The following is a 25,414-nucleotide window of genomic DNA, read 5'->3' on the forward strand; positions in this document are numbered from 1 at the left end:
TGTAGTGGACCAGCCAGGCATTAGGTTCTGTTCTGTTCTGTAATGGACCAGCCAGGCATTAGGTTCTGTTCTGTAGTGGACCAGCCAGGCATTAGGTTTTATACTGTAGTGGACCAGCCAGGCATTAGGTTCTGTTCTGTTCTCTAGTGGACCAGTCAGGCATTAGGTCCTGTTCTGTAGTGGACCAGCCAGGCATTAGGTTCTGTTCTGGACCAGTCAGGCATTAGGTTCTGTTCTGTAGTGGACCAGCCAGGCATTAGGTTCTGTTCTGTAGTGGACCAGTCAGGCAACCTGCTCTGATGTCTGGTTGTCACTGTTGTTCTCTTTGTCTTCAACCCATTCTGCATGCTCTGATGTCTGGTTGTCACTGTTGTTATCTTTGTCTTCAACCCATTCTGCATGCTCTGATGTCTGGTTGTCACTGTTGTTTTCTTTGTCTTCAACCCATTCTGCATGCTCTGATGTCTGGTTGTCACTGTTGTTTTCTTTGTCTTCAACCCATTCTGCATGCTCTGATGTCTGGTTGTCATGTCACTGTTGCACTGACTATCCACTAACAGCTCTTCCTCTGTTTAATGCTGCGTTAATCATCAAGGCTTTAAGATTAAAAAACACAAAAAAGGCTTTAAGAGTCTAAAATCTTTAAAACGCCATGAAAACAAACAAGGTGGGTACGTGTGTTGCGTGATTGTGATCGTCAATGTGATTGTGTGTTGTGACAGTAGTTTTGACCAAAAAGACATTCTCTTAAATCTTCCAATGACTTGTGTGGATTTCAACCAAGTACACATGATCAGCTGCCTGAGTAGCTTGTCCTGGTCATTATCAGCTGCCTGAGTAGCTTGTTCTGGTCATTATCAACTGCCTGAGTAGCTTGTTCTGGTCATTATCAGCTGCCTGAGTAGCTTGTTCTGGTCATTTCAGAAAAGCCTCAGAAAGATGAGAAGAAGGACACGTTTGCTGAGAAGCTGGCCACGCAAGTCATCAAGAACCTGCAAGTCAAGATCACCAGCATCCATATCAGATATGAGGACGATGTTAGTTTCTAGAGCTGGGGGACAAAACTCCTCCTCTCACAGCCTCCTCTCTCTTTGTCTCCTTTCCTCACCTCTCCTATATCCTTTCCTCACCTCCTTTCATTGTCTTCTCTCCTCATCTTTCCTCATCTCCTTTCCTCACCTCTCTTTTTTTCCTCCTCACCTCATATCCTTGTCTCCTTTCCTCATCTCCTCTCGTCACTGGCTCTCCTTGTCTCCTCAACTCCTCTCCTCACCTCCTATCCTTGTCTCTTTTCCCTCCTCTCATTTCCTCACCTCATCTCCTAGTCTCCTTCCTCACCTCTTCTCTCCTTGTCTCGTTACCTCCATAACTTACTCTTCTTGTCTGTTTTCGTCATCTCTCCTTGTCTCATTGCCTCACATCCTTTCCTAGTACTTCCTGTCTCCCAGTGCATTATGGGAAGTTGTGTGATTGTCTCTGTGGTTTGTGTGTTCCAGATATTAGACCCCCAGCAGCCCCTCTCTATGGGAGTCACCCTGGCTGAGCTGAGTCTACAGGTACACACACACACACTGGTTGACAAGATGTGACGAGTCTTTCTGATATCAGTCATTCTGCTCGTTCATTTTGTGATTTTGTTTGTAGACGACCGATGAGAACTGGAAGTCGTGTATTCTGAACGAGGCAGCCAGGATCATCTACAAGGTAACAGCCGGTTTGGGCAGTGTTCACTGAATACATGTTGATGCTGTCATGATCTCTCCGTCATTCTGCTCCAAGGTACCACTGCCACTGTGGTAACACAGAGTCTGTAGCTCACACAGCTCATTCATGGATGGCCTGACAGATTTCAGGGCAATGCTGTGCTGTATATTGTTGATTTGTAACGTTGGGGTGACATTGTTGATATGACCCCGTGCCCAGTTGACTTCCTGTCCTCTCTCTGTTGACTTCCTGTCCTCTCTCTGTTTCCAGCTGGGCCGTTTGGAATGTCTGTGTGCCTACTGGAACGTCAACAGTCCCATCTTCTATAAAGGCTCCTGGGAAGAGATACTGGTAATTAACCTCTATCTTTATCAGGAAGAGATAGTGGTAATGAACGTCTGTCTTTGTCAGGAAGATATACTGGTAATGAACGTCTGTCTTTATCAGGAAGAGATAGTGGTAATGACCCTCTATGTCTTTATCAGGAAGATATACTGGTAATGATCCTCTGTCTTTATCAGGAAGAGATAGTGGTAATGACCCTCTGTCATTATCAGGAAGATATACTGGTAATGACCCTCTGTCTTTATCAGGAAGATATAGTGGTAATGAACCTGTCTGTCATTACTCCAGTTATCCTCCTTTATCAGGAAGAGAGAGTCCTTTATTCTATCCTTTTTTCAGTACGTTGTGTCACATGATACCGCACCATCCAATATATTTAGTTGTTTGTTTATTCACGTGGAAATGCATTTTGTGAAGTTGGTATACAAACACAATACACTATAATACATGCAGAACAGAAAACACTGTAAAGTTAGTACACAAGTCACACATATTGTCTCCAGTGTGGTCTGATCATATTGTCTCCAGTGTGGTCTGATCATATTGTCTCCAGTGTGGTCTGATCATATTGTCTCCAGTGTGGTCTGATCATATTGTCTCCAGTGGGGCGCGGTCTGATCATATTGTCTCCAGTGGGGTGTGGTCTGATCATGTTGTCTCCAGTGTGGTCTGATCATATTGTCTCCAGTGGGGTGTGGTCTGATCATATTGTCTCCAGTGGGGTGTGGTCTGATCATGTTTCCAGTGTGGTCTGATCATATTGTCTCCAGTGGGGTGTGGTCTGATCATATTGTCTCCAGTGGGGTGTGGTCTGATCATGTTGTCTCCAGTGTGGTCTGATCATATTGTCTCCAGTGTGGTCTGATCATATTGTCTCCAGTGGGGTGTGGTCTGATCATATTGTCTCCAGTGTGGTGTGGTCTGATCATATTGTCTCCAGTGGGGTGGGGTCTGATCATATTGTCTCCAGTGGGGTGTGGTCTGATCATATTGTCTCCAGTGGGGTGGGGTCTGATCATATTGTCTCCAGTGGGGTGTGGTCTGATCATATTGTCTCCAGTGGGGTGTGGTCTGATCATATTGTCTCCAGTGGGGTGTGGTCTGATCATATTGTCTCCAGTGGGGTGTGGTCTGATCATATTGTCTCCAGTGGGGTGTGGTCTGATCATATTGTCTCCAGTGGGGTGTGGTCTGATCATATTGTCTCCAGTGGGGTGTGGTCTGACCATATTGTCTCCAGTGGGGTGTGGTCTGACCATATTGTCTCCAGTGGGGTGTGGTCTGATCATATTGTCTCCAGTGGGGTGTGGTCTGATCATATTGTCTCCAGTTGGGTGTGGTCTGATCATATTGTCTCCAGTGGGGTGTGGTCTGATCATATTGTCTCCAGTGGGGTGTGGTCTGATCATATTGTCTCCAGTGGGGTGTGGTCTGATCATATTGTCTCCAGTGGGGTGTGGTCTGATCATATTGTCTCCAGTGGGGTGTGGTCTGATTATATTGTCGCCAGTGGGGTGTGGTCTGATCATATTGTCTGACCAACACTCTACTCAGCAAACTGGATGCAGTTTATCACAGTGCCATCCGTTTTGTCACTAAAGCACCTTATACCACCCACCACTGCGACTTGTATGCTCTAGTCGGCTGGCCCTCGCTACATATTCGTCGCCAGACCCACTGGCTCCAGGTCATCTACAAGTCCATGCTAGGTAAAGCTCCACCTTATCTCAGTTCACTGGTTACGATGGCAACACCCATCCGTAGCACGCGCTCCAGCAGGTGTATCTCACTGATCATCCCTAAAGCCAACACCTCATTTGGCCGCCTTTCGTTCCAGTTCTCTGCTGCCTGTGACTGGAACGAATTGCAAAAATCGCTGAAGTTGGAGACTTTTATCTCCCTCACCAACTTCAAACATCTGCTATCTGAGCAGCTAACCGATCGCTGCAGCTGTACATAGTCTATTGGTAAATAGCCCACCCATTTTCACCTACCTCATCCCCATACTGTTTTTATTTATTTTTCTGCTCTTTTGCACACCAATATCTCTACCTGTACATAACCATCTGATCATTTATCACTCCAGTGTTAATCTGCATAATTGTAATTATTTGCCTACCTTCTCATGCCTTTTGCACACAATGTATATATAGACTCCCCTTTTTTCTACTGTGTTATTGACTTGTTAATTGTTTACTCCATGTGTAACTCTGTGTTGTCTGTTCACACTGCTATGCCTTATCTTGGCCAGGTCGCAGTTGCAAATGAGAACTTGTTCTCAACTAGCCTACCTGGTTAAATAAAGGTGAAATAAAAAAAAAATATAAAAAATAAAAATTGTTGCCAGTGGGGTGTGGTCTGATCATATTGTCTCCAGTGGGGTGTGGTCTGATCATATTGTCTCCAGTGGGGTGTGGTCTGATTATATTGTTGCCAGTGGGGTGTGGTCTGATCATATTGTCTCCAGTGGGGTGTGGTCTGATCATATTGTCTCCAGTGGGGTGTGGTCTGATCATATTGTCTCCAGTGGGGTGTGGTCTGATCATATTGTTGCCAGTGGGGTGTGGTCTGATCATATTGTCTCCAGTGGGGTGTGGTCTGATCATATTGTCTCCAGTGGGGTGTGGTCTGATCATATTGTCTCCAGTGGGGTGTGGTCTGATCATATTGTCTCCAGTGGGGTGTGGTCTGATCATATTGTCTCCAGTGGGGTGTGGTCTGATCATATTGTCTCCAGTGGGGTGTGGTCTGATCATATTGTTGCCAGTGGGGTGTGGTCTGATCATATTGTCTCCAGTGGGGCGTGGTCTGATCATATTGTCTCCAGTGGGGCGCGGTCTGATCATATTGTCTCCAGTGGGGTGGGGTGTGATCATATTGTCTCCAGTGGGGTGTGTTCTGATCATATTGTCTCCAGTGCGGTGTGGTCATATTGTCCTCATGACTGATGAATCTCTTACCTGGGATCAGGTCTTGTTCTCTAGGTGTGTGTTATCTGTGATGGACTGCTCAGGTCTTCTCTAGGTGTGTGTTATCTGTGATGGACTGCTCAGGTCTTGTTCTCTAGGTGTGTGTTATCTGTGATGGACTGCTCAGGTCTTCTCTAGGTGTGTGTTATCTGTGATGGACTGCTCAGGTCTTGTTCTCTAGGTGTGTGTTATCTGTGCTGGACTGCTCAGGTCTTCTCTAGGTGTGTGTTATCTGTGATGGACTGCTCAGGTCTTCTCTAGGTGTGTGTTATCTGTGATGGACTGCTCAGGTCTTCTCTAGGTGTGTGTTATCTGTGATGGACTGCTCAGGTCTTCTCTAGGTGTGTGTTATCTGTGATGGACTGCTCAGGTCTTCTCTAGGTGTGTGTTATCTGTGATGGACTGCTCAGGTCTTGTTCTCTAGGTGTGTGTTATCTGTGATGAACTGCTCAGGTCTCTGTGTGTACTGTTGCTGGTTATGCAGCGTAAACACAGGCACATCACGGATAAACGGATCAGTGTCTTTCCTCAGCTCTGCAGACAGCATAATTGGTGCTGGCTGGTAGTTGCCTCAGGTTGAGAAGCATTATTACGAGATGTGTGTGTGTGGGTGTGTGTGACGTAGCCGTTCTCTCATCTGGAATGAAGTGTAACTAAGTCAGTGTTTCCGTTAGCTATTCACATGTCTGAATCAGAGTAGCACTGCATCCATCCAGCCACACAGCTGGAAATAGAACAGAACGATCCTCATAGCTCTGTGTTGTACAGACTGATAGAGAACAGAACGATCCTCATAGCTCTGTGTTGTACAGACTGATAGAGAACAGAACGATCCTCATAGCTCTGTGTTATAGGGAACAGAACGATCCTCATAGCTCCATGTTGTACAGAATGATAGAGAACAGAACGATCCTCATAGCTCTGTGTTATAGGGAACAGAACGATCCTCATAGCTCTGTGTTGTACAGACTGATAGAGAACAGAACGATCCTCATAGCTCTGTGTTATAGGGAACAGAACGATCCTCATAGCTCCATGTTGTACAGACTGATAGAGAACAGAACGATCCTCACAGCTCTGTGTTGTACTGACTGATAGAGAACAGAACGATCCTCATAGCTCTGTGTTGTGCAGACTGATAGGGAACAGAACGATCCTCACAGCTCGGTGTTGTACTGACTGATAGAGAACAGAACGATCCTCACAGCTCTGTGTTGTACAGACTGATAGAGAACAGAACGATCCTCACAGCTCTGTGTTGTACAGACTGATAGGGAACAGAACGATCCTCATAGCTCTGTGTTGTACTGACTGATAGAGAACAGAACGATCCTCACAGCTCTGTGTTATAGGGAACAGAACGATCCTCATAGCTCTGTGTTATAGGGAACAGAACGATCCTCACAGCTCTGTGTTATAGAGAACAGAACAATCCTCACAGCTCTGTGTTATAGAGAACAGAACGATCTTCACAGCTCTGTGTTATAGAGAACAGAACGATCCTCACAGCTCTGTGTCATAGGGAACAGAACGATCCTCATAGCTCTGTGTTATAGGGAACAGAACGATCCTCATAGCTCTGTGTTGTACAGACTGATAGAGAACAGAACGATCCTCATAGCTCTGTGTTATAGGGAACAGAACGATCCTCATAGCTCCATGTTGTACAGACTGATAGAGAACAGAACGATCCTCATAGCTCCATGTTGTACAGACTGATAGAGAACAGAACGATCCTCACAGCTCTGTGTTGTACAGACTGATAGAGAACAGAACGATCCTCACAGCTCTGTGTTGTACTGACTGATAGAGAACAGAACGATCCTCATAGCTCTGTGTTGTACAGACTGATAGAGAACAGAACGATCCTCATAGCTCTGTGTTGTACAGACTGATAGAGAACAGAACGATCCTCATAGCTCCGTGTTGTACAGACTGATAAGGAACAGAACGATCCTCACAGCTCCGTGTTATAGGGAACAGAACGATTCTCATAGCTCTGTGTTGTACAGAGTGATAGAGAACAGAACGATCCTCTTAGCTCTGTGTTGTACAGACTGATAGAGAACAGAACGATCCTCAGAGCTCTGTGTTGTACAGACTGATAGAGAACAGAACGATCCTCACAGCTCTGTGTCATAGGGAACAGAACGATCCTCACAGCTCTGTGTTGTACAGACTGATAGAGAACAGAACGATCCTCATAGCTCCGTGTTGTACAGACTGATGAGGAACAGAACGATCCTCATAGCTCTGTGTTATAGGGAACAGAACGATCCTCATAGCTCCGTGTTGTACATACTGATAAGGAACAGAACGATCCTCACAGCTCTGTGTTGTACAGACTGATAGAGAACAGAACGATCCTCATAGCTCTGTGTTGTACAGACTGATAGAGAACAGAACGATCCTCACAGCTCTGTGTTGTACAGACTGATAGAGAACAGAACGATCCTCACAGCTCTGTGTTGTACAGACTGATAGGGAACAGAACGATCCTCATAGCTCTGTGTTATAGGGAACAGAACGATCCTCATAGCTCTGTGTTATAGGGAACAGAACGATCCTCACAGCTCGGTGTTGTACTGACTGATAGAGAACAGAACGATCTTCACAGCTCTGTGTTGTACAGACTGATAGAGAACAGAACGATCCTCACAGCTCTGTGTTGTACAGACTGATAGGGAACAGAACGATCCTCATAGCTCTGTGTTGTACTGACTGATAGAGAACAGAACGATCCTCACAGCTCTGTGTTATAGGGAACAGAACGATCCTCATAGCTCTGTGTTATAGGGAACAGAACGATCCTCACAGCTCTGTGTTATAGAGAACAGAACAATCCTCACAGCTCTGTGTTATAGAGAACAGAACGATCTTCACAGCTCTGTGTTATAGAGAACAGAACGATCCTCACAGCTCTGTGTCATAGGGAACAGAACGATCCTCATAGCTCTGTGTTGTACAGACTGATAGGGAACAGAACGATCCTCATAGCTCTGTGTTGTACAGACTGATAGGGAACAGAACGATCCTCACAGCTCTGTGTTGTACAGACTGATAGGGAACAGAACGATCCTCATAGCTCCGTGTTGTACAGACTGATAGGGAACAGAACGATCCTCACAGCTCTGTGTTGTACAGACTGATAGGGAACAGAATGATCCTCACAGCTCTGTGTTGTACAGACTGATAGAGAACAGAACGATCCTCATAGCTCTGTGTTGTACTGACTGATAGAGAACAGAACGATCCTCACAGCTCTGTGTTATAGGGAACAGAACGATCCTCATAGCTCTGTGTTGTACAGACTGATAGAGAACAGAACGATCCTCATAGCTCTGTGTTATAGGGAACAGAACGATCCTCATAGCTCCATGTTGTACAGAATGATAGAGAACAGAACGATCCTCATAGCTCTGTGTTATAGGGAACAGAACGATCCTCATAGCTCTGTGTTGTACAGACTGATAGAGAACAGAACGATCCTCATAGCTCTGTGTTATAGGGAACAGAACGATCCTCATAGCTCCATGTTGTACAGACTGATAGAGAACAGAACGATCCTCATAGCTCCATGTTGTACAGACTGATAGAGAACAGAACGATCCTCACAGCTCTGTGTTGTACAGACTGATAGAGAACAGAACGATCCTCACAGCTCTGTGTTGTACTGACTGATAGAGAACAGAACGATCCTCATAGCTCTGTGTTGTACAGACTGATAGAGAACAGAACGATCCTCATAGCTCTGTGTTGTACAGACTGATAGAGAACAGAACGATCCTCATAGCTCCGTGTTGTACAGACTGATAAGGAACAGAACGATCCTCACAGCTCTGTGTTATAGGGAACAGAACGATTCTCATAGCTCTGTGTTGTACAGACTGATAGAGAACAGAACGATCCTCATAGCTCTGTGTTGTACAGACTGATAGAGAACAGAACGATCCTCAGAGCTCTGTGTTGTACAGACTGATAGAGAACAGAACGATCCTCACAGCTCTGTGTCATAGGGAACAGAACGATCCTCACAGCTCTGTGTTGTACAGACTGATAGAGAACAGAACGATCCTCATAGCTCCGTGTTGTACAGACTGATAGGGAACAGAACGATCCTCATAGCTCTGTGTTATAGGGAACAGAACGATCCTCACAGCTCTGTGTTGTACAGACTGATAGGGAACAGAACGATCCTCATAGCTCTGTGTTGTACAGACTGATAGAGAACAGAACGATCCTCATAGCTCCGTGTTGTACAGACTGATAGGGAACAGAACGATCCTCATAGCTCTGTGTTATAGGGAACAGAACGATCCTCACAGCTCTGTGTTATACAGACTGATAGAGAACAGAACGATCCTCATAGCTCCGTGTTGTACAGACTGATGAGGAACAGAACGATCCTCATAGCTCTGTGTTATAGGGAACAGAACGATCCTCATAGCTCCGTGTTGTACATACTGATAAGGAACAGAACGATCCTCACAGCTCTGTGTTGTACAGACTGATAGAGAACAGAACGATCCTCATAGCTCTGTGTTGTACAGACTGATAGGGAACAGAACGATCCTCATAGCTCCGTGTTGTACAGACTGATAGGGAACAGAACGATCCTCATAGCTCTGTGTTATAGGGAACAGAACGATCCTCACAGCTCTGTGTTGTACAGACTGATATAGAACAGAACGATCCTCATAGCTCTGTGTTGTACAGACTGATAGAGAACAGAACGATCCTCATAGCTCTGTGTTGTACAGACTGATAGGGAACAGAACGATCCTCATAGCTCCGTGTTGTACAGACTGATAGGGAACAGAACGATCCTCACAGCTCTGTGTTGTACAGACTGATAGGGAACAGAACGATCCTCATAGCTCTGTGTTGTACAGACTGATAGGGAACAGAACGATCCTCATAGCTCCGTGTTGTACAGACTGATAGGGAACAGAACGATCCTCATAGCTCTGTGTTATAGGGAACAGAACGATCCTCACAGCTCTGTGTTGTACAGACTGATATAGAACAGAACGATCCTCATAGCTCTGTGTTGTACAGACTGATAGAGAACAGAACGATCCTCATAGCTCTGTGTTGTACAGACTGATAGGGAACAGAACGATCCTCATAGCTCCGTGTTGTACAGACTGATAGGGAACAGAACGATCCTCACAGCTCTGTGTTGTACAGACTGATAGAGAACAGAACGATCCTCATAGCTCTGTGTCATAGGGAACAGAACGATCCTCATAGCTCCGTGTTGTACAGACTGATAGGGAACAGAACGATCCTCACAGCTCTGTGCCATAGGGAACAGAACGATCCTCATAGCTCTGTGTTGTACAGATTGATAGAGAACTCCGTCCCAATCAGGAACATTCAGTTTTCCTCTCCCTGCCAGACCCAAATCCCCCGTCACGTGTCACAGGTATGGCCCAGGTGCGTCCAGCCATCTGTTCCTCATCTGGACATGGTGTGTTTGCTCTCACAGCCTAGTAGCTATTAATACATATTGCATAACCCTCCTGTATTACAATTACCCCGACAGAACACACACACACACACACACACATACACACACACACACACACACACACACACACACACACACACACACACACACACACACACACACACACACACACACACACACACACACAGGGGAGTTAGGAAATCAGTATTGTGACGCAAGACGAGACAAAGTGGCCCATAATCAGCCTTTTAATTAAATATTCCATCAGACCATCCAGTGATAACAACACTAGGTTACATAATGTCTGTTCAGTTTGTATTCAGACTGAGTCCTGGTTCTGTCTACAGTAGGTTACATAATGTCTGTTCAGTTTGTATTCAGACTGAGTACTGGTTCTGTCTACAGTAGGTTACATAATGTCTGTTCAGTTTGTATTCAGACTGAGTGCTGGTTCTGTCTACAGTAGGTTAATTAATGTCTGTTGTTCAGTTTGTATTCAGACTGAGTACTGGTTCTGTCTACAGTAGGTTACATAATGTCTGTTCAGTTTGTATTCAGACTGAGTACTGGTTCTGTCTACAGTAGGTTACATAATGTCTGTTCAGTTTGTATTCAGACTGAGTGCTGGTTCTGTCTACAGTAGGTTAATTAATGTCTGTTGTTCAGTTTGTATTCAGACTGAGTCCTGGTTCTGTCTACAGTAGGTTACATAATGTCTGTTCAGTTTGTATTCAGACTGAGTACTGGTTCTGTCTACAGTAGGTTACATAATGTCTGTTCAGTTTGTATTCAGACTGAGTGCTGGTTCTGTCTACAGTAGGTTAATTAATGTCTGTTGTTCAGTTTGTATTCAGACTGAGTGCTGGTTCTGTCTACAGTAGGTTAATTAATGTCTGTTGTTCAGTTTGTATTCAGACTGAGTACTGGTTCTGTCTACAGTAGGTTAAGTAATGTCTGTTCAGTTTGTATTCAGACTGAGTGCTGGTTCTGTCTACAGTAGGTTAATTAATGTCTGTTGTTCAGTTTGTATTCAGACTGAGTGCTGGTTCTGTCTACAGTAGGTTAATTAATGTCTGTTGTTCAGTTTGTATTCAGACTGAGTGCTGGTTCTGTCTACAGTAGGTTACATAATGTCTGTTCAGGTTGTATTCAGAGTACTGGTTCTGTCTACAGTAGGTTAATTAATGTCTGTTGTTCAGTTTGTATTCAGACTGAGTGCTGGTTCTGTCTACAGTAGGTTACATAATGTCTGTTCAGGTTGTATTCAGAGTACTGGTTCTGTCTACAGTAGGTTAATTAATGTCTGTTCAGTTTGTATTCAGACTGAGTCCTGGTTCTGTCTACAGTAGGTTAATTAATGTCTGTTCAGTTTGTATTCAGACTGAGTGCTTGTTCTGTCTACAGTAGGTTACATAATGTCTGTTCAGTTTGTATTCAGACTGAGTGCTGGTTCTGTCTACAGTAGGTTAATTAATGTTCAGTTTGTATTCAGACTGAGTACTGGTTCTGTCTACAGTTTGTTAATTAATGTCTGTTCAGTTTGTATTCAGACTGAGGGCTGGTTCTGTCTACAGTAGGTTAATTAATGTTCAGTTTGTATTCAGACTGAGTCCTGGTTCTGTCTACAGTAGGTTAATTAATGTCTGTTGTTCAGTTTGTATTCAGACTGAGGGCTGGTTCTGTCTACAGTAGGTTACATAATGTCTGTCCAGTTTGTATTCAGACTGAGTGCTGGTTCTGTCTACAGTAGGTTAATTAATGTCTGTTGTTCAGTTTGTATTCAGACTGAGTACTGGTTCTGTCTACAGTAGGTTAATTAATGTCTGTTCAGTTTGTATTCAGACTGAGAGCTGGTTCTGTCTACAGTAGGTTAATTAATGTCTGTTCAGTTTGTATTCAGACTGAGGGCTGGTTCTGTCTACAGTAGGTTAATTAATGTCTGTTCAGTTTGTATTCAGACTGAGAGCTGGTTCTGTCTACAGTAGGTTAATTAATGTCTGTTCAGTTTGTATTCAGACTGAGAGCTGGTTCTGTCTACAGTAGGTTAATTAATGTCTGTTCAGTTTGTATTCAGACTGAGGGCTGGTTCTGTCTACAGTAGGTTAATTAATGTCTGTTCAGTTTGTATTCAGACTGAGGGCTGGTTCTGTCTACAGTAGGTTAATTAATGTCTGTTGTTCAGTTTGTATTCAGACTGAGAGCTGGTTCTGTCTAAAGTAGGTTAATGTATGTTGTTCAGTTTGTATTCAGACTGAGTACTGGTTCTGTCTACAGTAGGTTAATTAATGTCTGTTCAGTTTGTATTCAGAGTCCTGGTTCTGTCTACAGTAGGTTAATTAATGTCTGTTGTTCAGTTTGTATTCAGACTGAGGGCTGGTTCTGTCTACAGTAGGTTACATAATGTCTGTCCAGTTTGTATTCAGACTGAGTGCTGGTTCTGTCTACAGTAGGTTAATTAATGTCTGTTGTTCAGTTTGTATTCAGACTGAGTACTGGTTCTGTCTACAGTAGGTTAATTAATGTCTGTTGTTCAGTTTGTATTCAGACTGAGTGCTGGTTCTGTCTACAGTAGGTTACATAATGTCTGTCCAGTTTGTATTCAGACTGAGAGCTGGTTCTGTCTACAGTAGGTTAATTAATGTCTGTTCAGTTTGTATTCAGACTGAGAGCTGGTTCTGTCTACAGTAGGTTAATTAATGTCTGTTCAGTTTGTATTCAGACTGAGTGCTGGTTCTGTCTACAGTAGGTTACATAATGTCTGTCCAGTTTGTATTCAGACTGAGTGCTGGTTCTGTCTACAGTAGGTTACATAATGTCTGTTCAGTTTGTATTCAGACTGAGTCCTGGTTCTGTCTACAGTAGGTTAATTAATGTCTGTTGTTCAGTTTGTATTCAGACTGAGTGCTGGTTCTGTCTACAGTAGGTTACATAATGTCTGTTGTTCAGTTTGTATTCAGACTGAGTGCTGGTTCTGTCTACAGTAGGTTAATTAATGTCTGTTCAGTTTGTATTCAGAGTCCTGGTTCTGTCTACAGTAGGTTAATTAATGTCTGTTGTTCAGTTTGTATTCAGACTGAGTCCTGGTTCTGTCTACAGTAGGTTAATTAATGTCTGTTCAGTTTGTATTCAGACTGAGTGCTGGTTCTGTCTACAGTAGGTTAATTAATGTCTGTTGTTCAGTTTGTATTCAGACTGAGGGCTGGTTCTGTCTACAGTAGGTTAATTGATGTCTGTTCAGTTTGTATTCAGACTGAGTGCTGGTTCTGTCTACAGTAGGTTAATTAATGTCTGTTCTCCAGTTGTACCACTGTATGTGGTGTGTTGGATTAATGATCTGCAGGGTTTATTCAGGAAAATGCAAATGTCTATAAAACAGGAGAGGAGAAGGAGAGGTTAGAGAGGTTAACACCGTCAGTGTTGTTATACCTCATACAGGGATCTATAATATAATGAGGGAGGAGAGGTTAGAGGTTAACCCCGTCAGTGTTGTTGTAGTACCTCATACAGGGATCTATAATATAATGAGGGAGGAGAGGTTAGAGGTTAACACTGTCAGTGTTGTTGTAGTACCTCATACAGGGATCTATAATATCATGAGGGAGGAGAGGTTAGAGAGGTTAACACTGTCAGTGTTGTTGTAGTACCTCATACAGGGATCTATAATATAATGAGGGAGGAGAGGTTAGAGGTTAACACTGTCAGTGTTGTTGTAGTACCTCATACAGGGATCTATAATATAATGAGGGAGGAGAGGTTAGAGGTTAACACTGTCAGTGTTGTTGTAGTACCTCATACAGGGATCTATAATATAATGAGGGAGGAGAGGTTAGAGGTTAACACCGTCAGTGTTGTTGTAGTTCCTCATACAGGGATCTGTAATATAATGAGGGAGGAGAGGTTAGAGAGGTTAACACTGTCAGTGTTGTAGTACCTCATACAGGGATCTATAATATAATGAGGGAGGAGAGGTTAGAGAGGTTAACACTGTCAGTGTTGTTGTAGTACCTCATACAGGGATCTATAATATAATGAGGGAGGAGAGGTTAACACAGTCTTATGGGTGTTCCCGGGAATCGAACCCACGCCCCTGGCGTTGCAAGCACGATGCTCTACCGACTGGAGCTACAGAAGACCAGAGTCATGTCTGTGTGATTTCTAATCCTCTTCCTTGTCTTTGTGTCTGTCCAGGAAAAGCTGAAGGACGGAATCAGTACCAAGGACCAAGAGATCAAAGACTACCAATATAGTATGTACCTTGGGTAACACGAACACACACACACCACACTACACACACACCACACACACACCACACACACACACACACACACACACCACACACACAGACACACACACCACACACACACACACACACACCACACACACACACACACACACACACACTTTCCATTACAAAAGACAGCGAAAGGTGTCCTTCCATCAATCCATTTTTTTAAATTAAAGTTTTCGTTTGACTCCATGGCAACCAGCCAGCCAATCCAGGAGAGGAAACCAATCGTCATGTTGCTTTTAAATGTTGAATCCTTTTATCTTATCCTCTCTGTGAAACCTAGTACACATGTATACTGGCTGGGTGTATACTGGCTGGGTGTATACTGGCTGGGTGTATACTGGCTGGGTGTATACTGGCTGGGTGTATACTGGCTGGGTGTATACTGGCTGGGTGTATACTGGCTGGGTGTATACTGGGTATATACTGGCTGGGTGTATACTGGCTGGGTGTATACTGACTGGGTGTATACTGGCTGGGTGTATACTGGCTGGGTGTATACTGGCTGGGTGTATACTGGCTGGGTGTATACTGACTGGGTGTATACTGCCTGGGTGTATACTGGCTGGGTGTATACTGGCTGGGTGTATACTGGCTGGGTGTGTACTGGCTGGGTGTATACTGGCTGGGTGTATACTGGCTGGGTGTATACTGGCTGGCTGTATACTGGCTGGGTGTATACTGGCTGGCTGTATACTGGCTGGCTGTATACTGGCTGGGTGTATACTGGCTGGGTGTATACTGGCTGGGTGTATACTGGCTGGGTGTATACTGGCTGGGTGTATACTGGCTGGGTGTATACTGGCTGGGTGTATACTGGCTGGGTGTGTACTGGCTGGGTGTGTACTGGCTGGGTGTGTACTGGCTGGGTGTGTACTGGCTGGGTGTGTACTGGCTGGGTGTATACTGGCTGGGTGTATACTGACTGGGTGTATACTGGCTGGGTGTATACTGGCTGGGTGTATACTGGCTGGGTGTATACTGACTGGGTGTATACTGGCTGGGTGTATACTGGCTGGGTGTATACTGGCTGGGTGTATACTGGCTGGGTGTGTACTGGCTGGGTGTATACTGGCTGGGTGTATACTGGCTGGGTGTATACTGGCTGGGTGTATACTGGGTATATACTGGCTGGGTGTATACTGACTGGGTGTATACTGGCTGGGTGTATACTGGCTGGGTGTATACTGGCTGGGTGTATACTGGCTGGGTGTATACTGGCTGGGTGTATACTGGCTGGGTGTATACTGGCTGGGTGTGTACTGGCTGGGTGTATACTGGCTGGGTGTATACTGGGTATATACTGGCTGGGTGTATACTGGCTGGGTGTATACTGGCTGGGTGTATACTGGCTGGGTGTATACTGGCTGGGTGTATACTGGCTGGGTGTATACTGGCTGGGTGTATACAGGGTGTATACTGGCTGGGTGTATACTGGCCTATATTGTCCTCTGTTAGCTGTAAACGGCTGTCTTCCCAACCTTCTAAAGATGAGGAAACCCTCAGAGGGAACTGGTGGCCTAGAAGACAGATGTGACAGCTTTATGACAGACCAATGTGAATCTGGTGATTCCATGATGTATATGTGGTAGTCTGTTCTCTCTGTCTGTCTGTCTCTGAGCGTCTTGTGACTGTCTGTCTCTGAGCGTCTTGTGACTGTCTATCTCTGAGCGTCTTGTGACTATCAGTCTCTAGGATTGAGATGAATGCTAATCCTGGACTAAGGAGCACTTTCATTAGAGATTCTCCAATGAGCACGGTGTCTAGTCTAACCGACCCTAGAAGTTGGAGGGGCGAATGATCCATCAAGATGCTGGTCTCATATTAAAGTAGAATTCATAGGATGTTCTCTCTCTCTCTCTCTGTCTCTTTCTTTCTCTCTTCCCCCCCATGCAGTTTTCAAACCCATCTTTGCCTCTGCTAAAATGGTAATCAACCCGAGTGCTGAGATTGAGCTGAAGTCTCCCAAAGCCAGCCTGTATCTGGAGGTTCAGAATGTAGCAGTAGAGATGACCAGACCACAGGTACACACACACACACACACACAGACACACAGACCAGACTCACACACACACACACACACACACACACAGACACATACCAACTTAGAACATAGCTGATCAAACTTTCCTGGCGGTGATTCTGCTGACTTGAAGAAGGCTTTACTTCCTGTAGTTGATAATGTGCTTGTTTTGTCCTACTAAAACCTAGTTGAATTGACTGACTGAGCATCTGTATCAGAGCATCTATGTGCTTGTTTTGTCCTACTAAAACCTACTAAAACTTACTAAAAACCTACTAAAACCTAGTTGAATGGACTGACTGAGCATCTGTATCAGAGCATCTATGTGCTTGTTTTGTCCTACTAAAACCTACTAAAACTTACTAAAAACCTACTAAAACCTAGTTGAATTGACTGACTGAGCATCTGTATCAGAGCATCTATGTGCTTGTTTTGTCCTACTAAAACCTACTAAAACTTACTAAAAACCTACTAAAACCTAGTTGAATTGACTGACTGAGCATCTGTATCAGAGCATCTATGTGCTTGTTTTGTCCTACTAAAACCTACTAAAACCTACTAAAAACCTACTAAAACCTAGTTGAATGGACTGACTGAGCATCTTATACAACGCTGTGTACTACTCCCTTCACAGAACAGAGCAAACTGGCTCTAACCAGAATAGAAAGAGGAGTGGGAGGCCCCGGTGCACAACTGAGCAAGAGGACAAGTACAATAGTGTCTAGTTTGAGAAACAGACGCCTCACAAGTTCTCAATTGGCAGCTTCATTAAATAGTACCCGCAAAACACCGGTCTCAACGTCAACAGTGAAGAGGCGACTCCAGGATGCTGTCCTTCTAGGCAGAGTTCCTCTGTCCAGTCTCAACGTCAACAGTGAAGAGGCGACTCTGGGATGCTGGCATTCTAGGCAGAGTTCCTCTGTCCAGTCTCAACGTCAACAGTGAAGAGGCGACTCTGGGATGCTGGCCTTCTAGGCAGAGTTCCTCTGTCCAGTCTCAACGTCAACAGTGAAGAGGCGACTCTAGCAGGTCTAGCAGTGAAGAGGCGACTCTGGGATGCTGGCCTTCTAGGCAGAGTTGGGGAAAAAAAATCCATATCTCAGACTGGCCAATAAAAATAAAAGATTAAGATGGGCAAAAGAACACAGACACTGGACAGAGGAACTCTGCCTAGAAGGCCAGCATCCCAGAGTTACCTCTTCACTGTTGACGATGAGACTGGACAGAGGAACTCGGCCTAGAAGGCCAGCATCCCGGAGTCTCCTCTTCACTGTTGACGTTGAGACTGGACAGAGGAACTCTGCCTAGAAGGCCAGCATCCCGGAGTCTCCTCTTCACTGTTGATGTTGAGACTGGACAGAGGAACTCTGCCTAGAAGGCCAGCATCCCGGAGTCTCCTCTTCACTGTTGATGTTGAGACTGGACAGAGGAACTCTGCCTAGGAGGCCAGCATCCCGGAGTCCTTCACTGTTGATGTTGAGACTGGACAGAGGAACTCTGCCTAGAAGGCCAGCATCCCGGAGTCTCCTCTTCACTGTTGATGTTGAGACTGGACAGAGGAACTCTGCGTAGAAGGCCAGCATCCCGGAGTCTCCTCTTCACTGTTGACGTTGAGACTGGTGTTTTGAGGGTACTATATAATTAAGCTGTCAGTTAAGGACTTGAGGCGTCTGTTTAGAGTCTATAGACTATCATGTTGTCTCTTCCTGTTCAGTACCTAACTATGGTGGACCTGCTAGAGTCTGATATCATCTTGTCTCTTCCTGTTCAGTACCTAACCATGGTGGACCTGCTAGAGTCTAGAGACTGATATCATGTTGTCTCTTCCTGTTCAGTACCTAACCATGGTGGACCTGCTAGAGTCTATAGACTGATATCATGTTGTCTCTTCCTGTTCAGTACCTAACCATGGTGGACCTGCTAGAGTCTATAGACTGATATCATGTTGTCTCTTCCTGTTCAGTACCTAACCATGGTGGACCTGCTAGAGTCTAGAGACTGATATCATGTTGTCTCTTCCTGTTCAGTACCTAACCATGGTGGACCTGCTAGAGTCTAGAGACTGATATCATCTTGTCTCTTCCTGTTCAGTTCCTAACTATGGTGGACCTGCTAGAGTCTGATATCATCTTGTCTCTTCCTGTTCAGTACCTAACCATGGTGGACCTGCTAGAGTCTATAGACTGATATCATGTTGTCTCTTCCTGTTCAGTACCTAACCATGGTGGACCTGCTAGAGTCTAGAGACTGATATCATCTTGTCTCTTCCTGTTCAGTTCCTAACTATGGTGGACCTGCTAGAGTCTGATATCATGTTGTCTCTTCCTGTTCAGTACCTAACCATGGTGGACCTGCTAGAGTCTAGAGACTGATATCATCTTGTCTCTTCCTGTTCAGTTCCTAACTATGGTGGACCTGCTAGAGTCTGATATCATGTTGTCTCTTCCTGTTCAGTACCTAACCATGGTGGACCTGCTAGAGTCTGATATCATGTTGTCTCTTCCTGTTCAGTACCTAACCATGGTGGACCTGCTAGAGTCTAGAGACTGATATCATCTTGTCTCTTCCTGTTCAGTACCTAACCATGGTGGACCTGCTAGAGTCTAGAGACTGATATCATCTTGTCTCTTCCTGTTCAGTACCTAACCATGGTGGACCTGCTAGAGTCTAGAGACTGATATCATCTTGTCTCTTCCTGTTCAGTTCCTAACTATGGTGGACCTGCTAGAGTCTGATATCATGTTGTCTCTTCCTGTTCAGTACCTAACTATGGTGGACCTGCTAGAGACTGATATCATGTTGTCTCTTCCTGTTCAGTACCTAACCATGGTGGACCTGCTAGAGTCTATAGACTGTATGGTGAAGAATGGACCCTACAGGAAGTTCAGACCTGATGTACCTGTACACACAAATGCCAAGCACTGGTAAGTCAACCAGTCACTCAGCCAGCCAGTCAGTCAGCCAGCCAGTCAGTCAGCCAGCCAGTCAGTCAGCCAGCCAGTCAACCAGCCAGCCAGTCAACCAGCCAGCCAGTCAACCAGCCAGCCAGCCAGTCAACCAGCCAGCCAGTCATCCAGCCAGTCAGCCAACCAGCCAGCCAGTCAACCAGGCAGTCAACCAACCAGCCAGCCAAACAGCCAGTCAGCCAGTCAGTCAACCAGCCAGCCAGTCAGCCAGCCAGTCAGCCAGTCAGTCAACCAGCCAGCCAGTCAGCCAGCCAGTCAACCAGCCAGCCAGTCAACCAGCCAGCCAGTCAACCAGCCAGCCAGCCAGTCAACCAGCCAGCCAGTCATCCAGCCAGTCAGCCAACCAGCCAGCCAGTCAACCAGGCAGTCAACCAACCAGCCAGCCAAACAGCCAGTCAGTCAACCAGCCAGCCAGTCAACCAGGCAGTCAACCAACCAGCCAGCCAAACAGCCAGTCAGTCAACCAAACAGCCAGCCAGTCAGCCAGCCAGCCAACCAGTCAACCAGTCAACCAACCAGTCAGCCAAACAGCCAACCAGTCAACCAGTCAACCAACCAGTCAGCCAACCAGTCAGCCAACCAGTCAGCCAACCAGTCAGCCAACCAGTCAGCCAACCAGTCAGCCAGCCAACCAGCCAGCCAGCCAGCCAACCAGTCACCACTCCATACATTCTAATGAGCAGTACTAGTCAATGTTGTTCATGGTATCTGTTTATCAGGATGGTGTCAAAACAATTTGTACTTTTCAGATTGTTTTTGTTGTTGTTGTTGTCTTCAATCCTAATTGAAGGATGTATACCTGCAGACGTGTTGTTGGGATAATGTTGTGTTGGGAGTTTCACCATGTTATTTAACTTAGGCTTGAGGTTTTATTAGACTGGGAACCATGCCCACTGATCTCCATCTCAGCACCTTAACGGTAGTGTGGCGCTGTTTCCAGGTGGAAGTACAGTATGAACAGCATCCTGGACGTTCATATCAGACGTTTCAACCAGATGTGGTCGTGGTCCAACATCAGGAAGCACCGCCACACTCTGAAGACCTACAGGGCAGCCTACAAGGCCAAACTACTGACCACACAGGGTAAACTCCGAGAGGACCAAGAGAAGCAGATACAGGACCTGGAGAAGAGCCTGGATGTCTTCAACATCACGCTGGCCCGGCAACAAGCACAGATGGAGGTTTGTATAATATCTGTTGTAGCCGGTAACCAGGAGGCATCTACAGTATACTACTGGGTTTTACAAACCAGGTCAACGGGGGGTTTTGTGGAGGGTTCTCCCCATGGACCTGTTTCTGAACTCTGTCTCTCCCCTCCTCCTGTCTCTCCCCTCCTCCTGTCTCTCCCCTCCTCCCGTCTCTCCCCTCCTCCCGTCTCTCAACCCCTCCCGTCTCTCCCCTCCTCCCGTCTCTCTCCTGTCTGTCTCCCTCCCTCCTCCTGTCTGTCTCCCTCCCTCCCTCTTCTTGTTTCTCTCCCCCTCCCTCCTCCAGGTGATCCGGTCAGGGCAGAAGGTGGTAGCTAAGAAGGCTGTGGCCGGCCAGAAGCAGGGAGGAGGGTTTTTCAGCAGCTTCTTTGGAAGGAAGGAAGGGAAGAAGAAAGAGCAGGAACAGGAAACCCAGGAGGAAGAGAGTGAGAACTCCTCAGTTACCACACACACACATGCACACATGCACACACACACACACACACACACACACACACACAAAATCAGGAACAGGTAACCAATGAACAGGACACTCTTGTTAGTCTCAAGAGACTAACAAACTAACGACCAGCTAACCCTCAAGAGACAAACAAACTAACGACCAGCTAACCCTCGAGACTAACGACCAGCTAACCCTCGAGACTAACGACCAGCTAACCCTCAAGAGACTAACAACCAGCTAGCCCTCAAGAGACTAACAAACAAACGACCAGCTAACCCTCAAGAGACTGACAAACTAACGACCAGCTAACCCTTAAGAGACTAACAAACTAACGACCAGCTAACCCTCAAGAGACAAACAAACTAACGACCAGCTAACCCTCGAGACTAACGACCAGCTAACCCTCGAGACTAACGACCAGCTAACCCTCAAGAGACTAACAACCAGCTAGCCCTCAAGAGACTAACAAACGAACGACCAGCTAACCCTTAAGAGACTAACAAACTAACGACCAGCTAACCCTCAAGAGACTAACAAACTAACAACCAGCTAACCCTCAAGAGATTAACTAACTAACGACCAGCTAACCCTCAAGAGACTAACGACCAGCTAGCCCTCAAGAGACTAACAACCAGCTAGCCCTCAAGAGAACAACAAACTAACAACCAGCTAACCCTCAAGATACTAACATACTAACAACCAGCTAACCCTCGAGACTAACAACCAGCTAACCCTCAAGACAAATTAACGACCAGCTAACCCTCAAGATACTAACAACCAGCTATCCCTCAAGAGACTAACAAACTAAGATCCAGCTATCCCTCAAGAGACTAACAAACTAAGAACCAGCTATCCCTCAAGAGACTAACAAACTAACGACCAGCTAACCCTCAAGATACTAACAAACTAACGACCAGCTAACCCTCAAGAGACTAACGACCAGCCAACCCTCAAGATACTAACAAATTAACGACCAGCTAACCCTCAAGAGACTAACGACCAGCTAACCCTCGAGACTAACGACCAGCTAACCCTCAAGAGACTAACCAGCTAACCCTCAAGAGACTGACAAACTAATGACCAACTAACCCTCAAGATACTAACGACCAGCTAACCCTCGAGACAAACTAATGACCAGCTAACCCTGAAGATACTAACGACCAGCTAACCCTCGAGACTAACGACCAACTAACCCTCAAGATACTAACAAACTAATGACCAGCTAACCCTCAAGAGACTAACGACCAGCTAACCCTCAAGAGACTAACAACCAGCTAACCTCGAGACTAACGACCAGCTAACCCTCAAGACTAACGACCAGCTAACCTCGAGACTAACGACCAGCTAACCTCGAGACTAACGACCAGCTAACCCTCAAGAGACTAACGACCAGCTAACCCTCAAGAGACTAACGACCAGCTAACCCTCAAGAGACTAACGACCAGCTAACCCTCGAGAGATTAACGACCATCTAACCCTCGAGAGACTAACGACCAGCTAACCCTCGAGAGACTAACGACCAGCTAACCCTCGAGAGATTAACGACCAGCTAACCCTCGAGAGACTAACGACCAGCTAACCCTCGAGAGACTAACGACCAGCTAACCCTCGAGAGACTAACGACCAGCTAACCCTCAAGAGATTAACGACCAGCTAACCCTCAAGAGACTAACGACCAGCTAACCCTCAAGAGACTAACGACCAGCTAACCCTCGAGAGACTAACGACCAGCTAACCCTCGAGAGACTAACGACCAGCTAACCCTCGAGAGACTAACGACCAGCTAACCCTCGAGAGACTAACGACCAGCTAACCCTCAAGAGATTAACGACCAGCTAACCCTCAAGAGACTAACGACCAGCTAACCCTCAAGAGACTAACGACCAGCATGCTCAATCCTCTGTCCTCAATGAGAGACAAGGCTACGGTTCGTTGTGTTTTAGACTTGAAGTTCTGATCTCAGATCAGGTCCACTTTGTCCATATAGCCTTATTCATTATAAGGTAAAAGGTCGAACTGATGTTAGATCAGCCCCTCCTACTCTGAGACTCTTGATGAATACAGTCCCTGATCGTCCTCACGTGGAACCTTGAGAACACCAGGGAACACGTTGATTGGTGTTCTGTTTGTTTGACCATCATTGATTGGTGTTCCTAATGTTTAACCCTCCCCTTTTTTAGGTACAGGCATTGAAGAGTTGATGTCTGCTGATGAGAAGGCTAAACTCTACACGGCCATCGGATACAGTGGTAGTTCTCACAACCTGGCCTTACCCAAGCAGGTATGTCTCTGTGTCTGTCTTCGGTGTTGGTACTGACAGCTACCTGGGAAACAACCTGGCCTTACCCAAGCAGGTATGTCTCTGTGTCGTCTGTCTTCGGTGTTGGTACTGACAGCTCTCTGAGGAACAACCTGGCCTTACCCAAGCAGGTATGTCTCTGTGTCGTCTGTCTTCGGTGTTGGTACTGACAGCTCTCTGAGAAACAACCTGACCTTACCCAAGCAGGTATGTCTCTGTGTCGTCTGTCTTCGGTGTTGGTACTGACAGCTCTCTGAGGAACAACCTGGCCTTACCCAAGCAGGTATGTCTCTGTGTCGTCTGTCTTCGGTGTTGGTACTGACAGCTCCCTGAGAAACAACCTGGCCTTACCCAAGCAGGTATGTCTCTGTGTCTGTCCTCGGGCGTTGGTACTGACAGCTCTCTGAGAAACAACCTGGCCTTACCCAAGCAGGTATGTCTCTGTGTCTGTCCTCGGGCGTTGGTACTGACAGCTCCCTGAGGAACAACCTGGCCTTACCCAAGCAGGTATGTCTCTGTGTCTGTCCTCGGGCGTTGGTACTGACAGCTCTCTGAGGAACAACCTGGCCTTACCCAAGCAGGTATGTCTCTGTGTCGTCTGTCTTCGGTGTTGGTACTGACAGCTCTCTGAGAAACAACCTGACCTTACCCAAGCAGGTATGTCTCTGTGTCTGTCTGTCTTCGGTGTTGGTACTGACAGCTCCCTGAGAAACAACCTGGCCTTACCCAAGCAGGTATGTCTCTGTGTCTGTCCTCGGGCGTTGGTACTGACAGCTCTCTGAGGAACAACCTGGCCTTACCCAAGCAGGTATGTCTCTGTGTCGTCTGTCTTCGGTGTTGGTACTGACAGCTCCCTGAGAAACAACCTGGCCTTACCCAAGCAGGTATGTCTCTGTGTCTGTCCTCGGGCGTTGGTACTGACAGCTCCCTGGGAAACAACCTGGCCTTACCCAAGCAGGTATGTCTCTGTGTCGTCTGTCTTCGGTGTTGGTACTGACAGCTCTCTGAGAAACAACCTGGCCTTACCCAAGCAGGTATGTCTCTGTGTCTGTCCTCGGGCGTTGGTAGTGACAGCTCCCTGGGAAACAACCTGGCCTTACCCAAGCAGGTATGTCTCTGTGTCTGTCCTCGGGCGTTGGTACTGACAGCTCCCTGGGAAACAACCTGGCCTTACCCAAGCAGGTATGTCTCTGTGTCTGTCCTCGGGCGTTGGTACTGACAGCTCCCTGGGAAACAACCTGGCCTTACCCAAGCAGGTATGTCTCTGTGTCTGTCTTCTGTGTCGGTACTGACAGCTCCCTGAGAAACAAAGCCTGTTTACACCCGTTTCTGTGTTGGTACTGACAGCTCCCTGAGAAACAAAGCCCGTTTACACCTGTTTCTGTGTCGGTACTGACAGCTCCCTGAGAAACAAAGTCTGTGGTGCGTGTGTGTGTGTGTGTGTGTGTGTGTGTGTGTTTATTCCCCTGTGTGCCTCTCTGTGCTCTCCAGTACGTGGCAGTGGTGGTGACCTTCAAGCTGTTCCGTACGTCCATCACGGTGAGGGAGGAGCCCAACGTCCCAGAGATCCTGAAGATCCAGATGATCGACCTCAGCACCACCGTCTCCCAGAGACCCGGGGCTCAGGCCATCAAGTGGGTCTTTCTCTTTCTTTCTCTAATCACAACCCAGCACCACCGTCTCCCAGAGACCCGTCTCTA

The 25,414-nt window shown here is 46.2% G+C and overlaps 1 protein-coding gene across 2 annotated transcripts in view; it reads left to right on the forward strand.

Moving 5' to 3' along the window:
• LOC110526849 (vacuolar protein sorting-associated protein 13C) overlaps positions 1 to 25,414 on the forward strand; it is a 219,427-nt gene that overhangs the window by 32,466 nt on the left and 161,547 nt on the right. The window contains exons 7-18 of one of the 2 annotated variants that reach the window (XM_036981697.1): positions 596 to 667; positions 925 to 1,037; positions 1,497 to 1,556; positions 1,645 to 1,704; positions 1,975 to 2,055; positions 14,680 to 14,737; positions 16,676 to 16,803; positions 19,620 to 19,726; positions 20,709 to 20,949; positions 21,260 to 21,398; positions 23,596 to 23,696; positions 25,206 to 25,348. In XM_036981697.1, coding sequence (XP_036837592.1) covers positions 596 to 667; positions 925 to 1,037; positions 1,497 to 1,556; positions 1,645 to 1,704; positions 1,975 to 2,055; positions 14,680 to 14,737; positions 16,676 to 16,803; positions 19,620 to 19,726; positions 20,709 to 20,949; positions 21,260 to 21,398; positions 23,596 to 23,696; positions 25,206 to 25,348 — 1,303 coding nt within the window. The remainder of the gene's footprint in view (positions 1 to 595; positions 668 to 924; positions 1,038 to 1,496; positions 1,557 to 1,644; positions 1,705 to 1,974; positions 2,056 to 14,679; positions 14,738 to 16,675; positions 16,804 to 19,619; positions 19,727 to 20,708; positions 20,950 to 21,259; positions 21,399 to 23,595; positions 23,697 to 25,205; positions 25,349 to 25,414) is intronic. The other variant, XM_036981698.1, reaches the window with a different exon arrangement.

This window comes from Oncorhynchus mykiss, chromosome 6, assembly GCF_013265735.2.
Source record: "Oncorhynchus mykiss isolate Arlee chromosome 6, USDA_OmykA_1.1, whole genome shotgun sequence".
NCBI classification, from domain to species: Eukaryota; Metazoa; Chordata; class Actinopteri; order Salmoniformes; family Salmonidae; genus Oncorhynchus; species Oncorhynchus mykiss.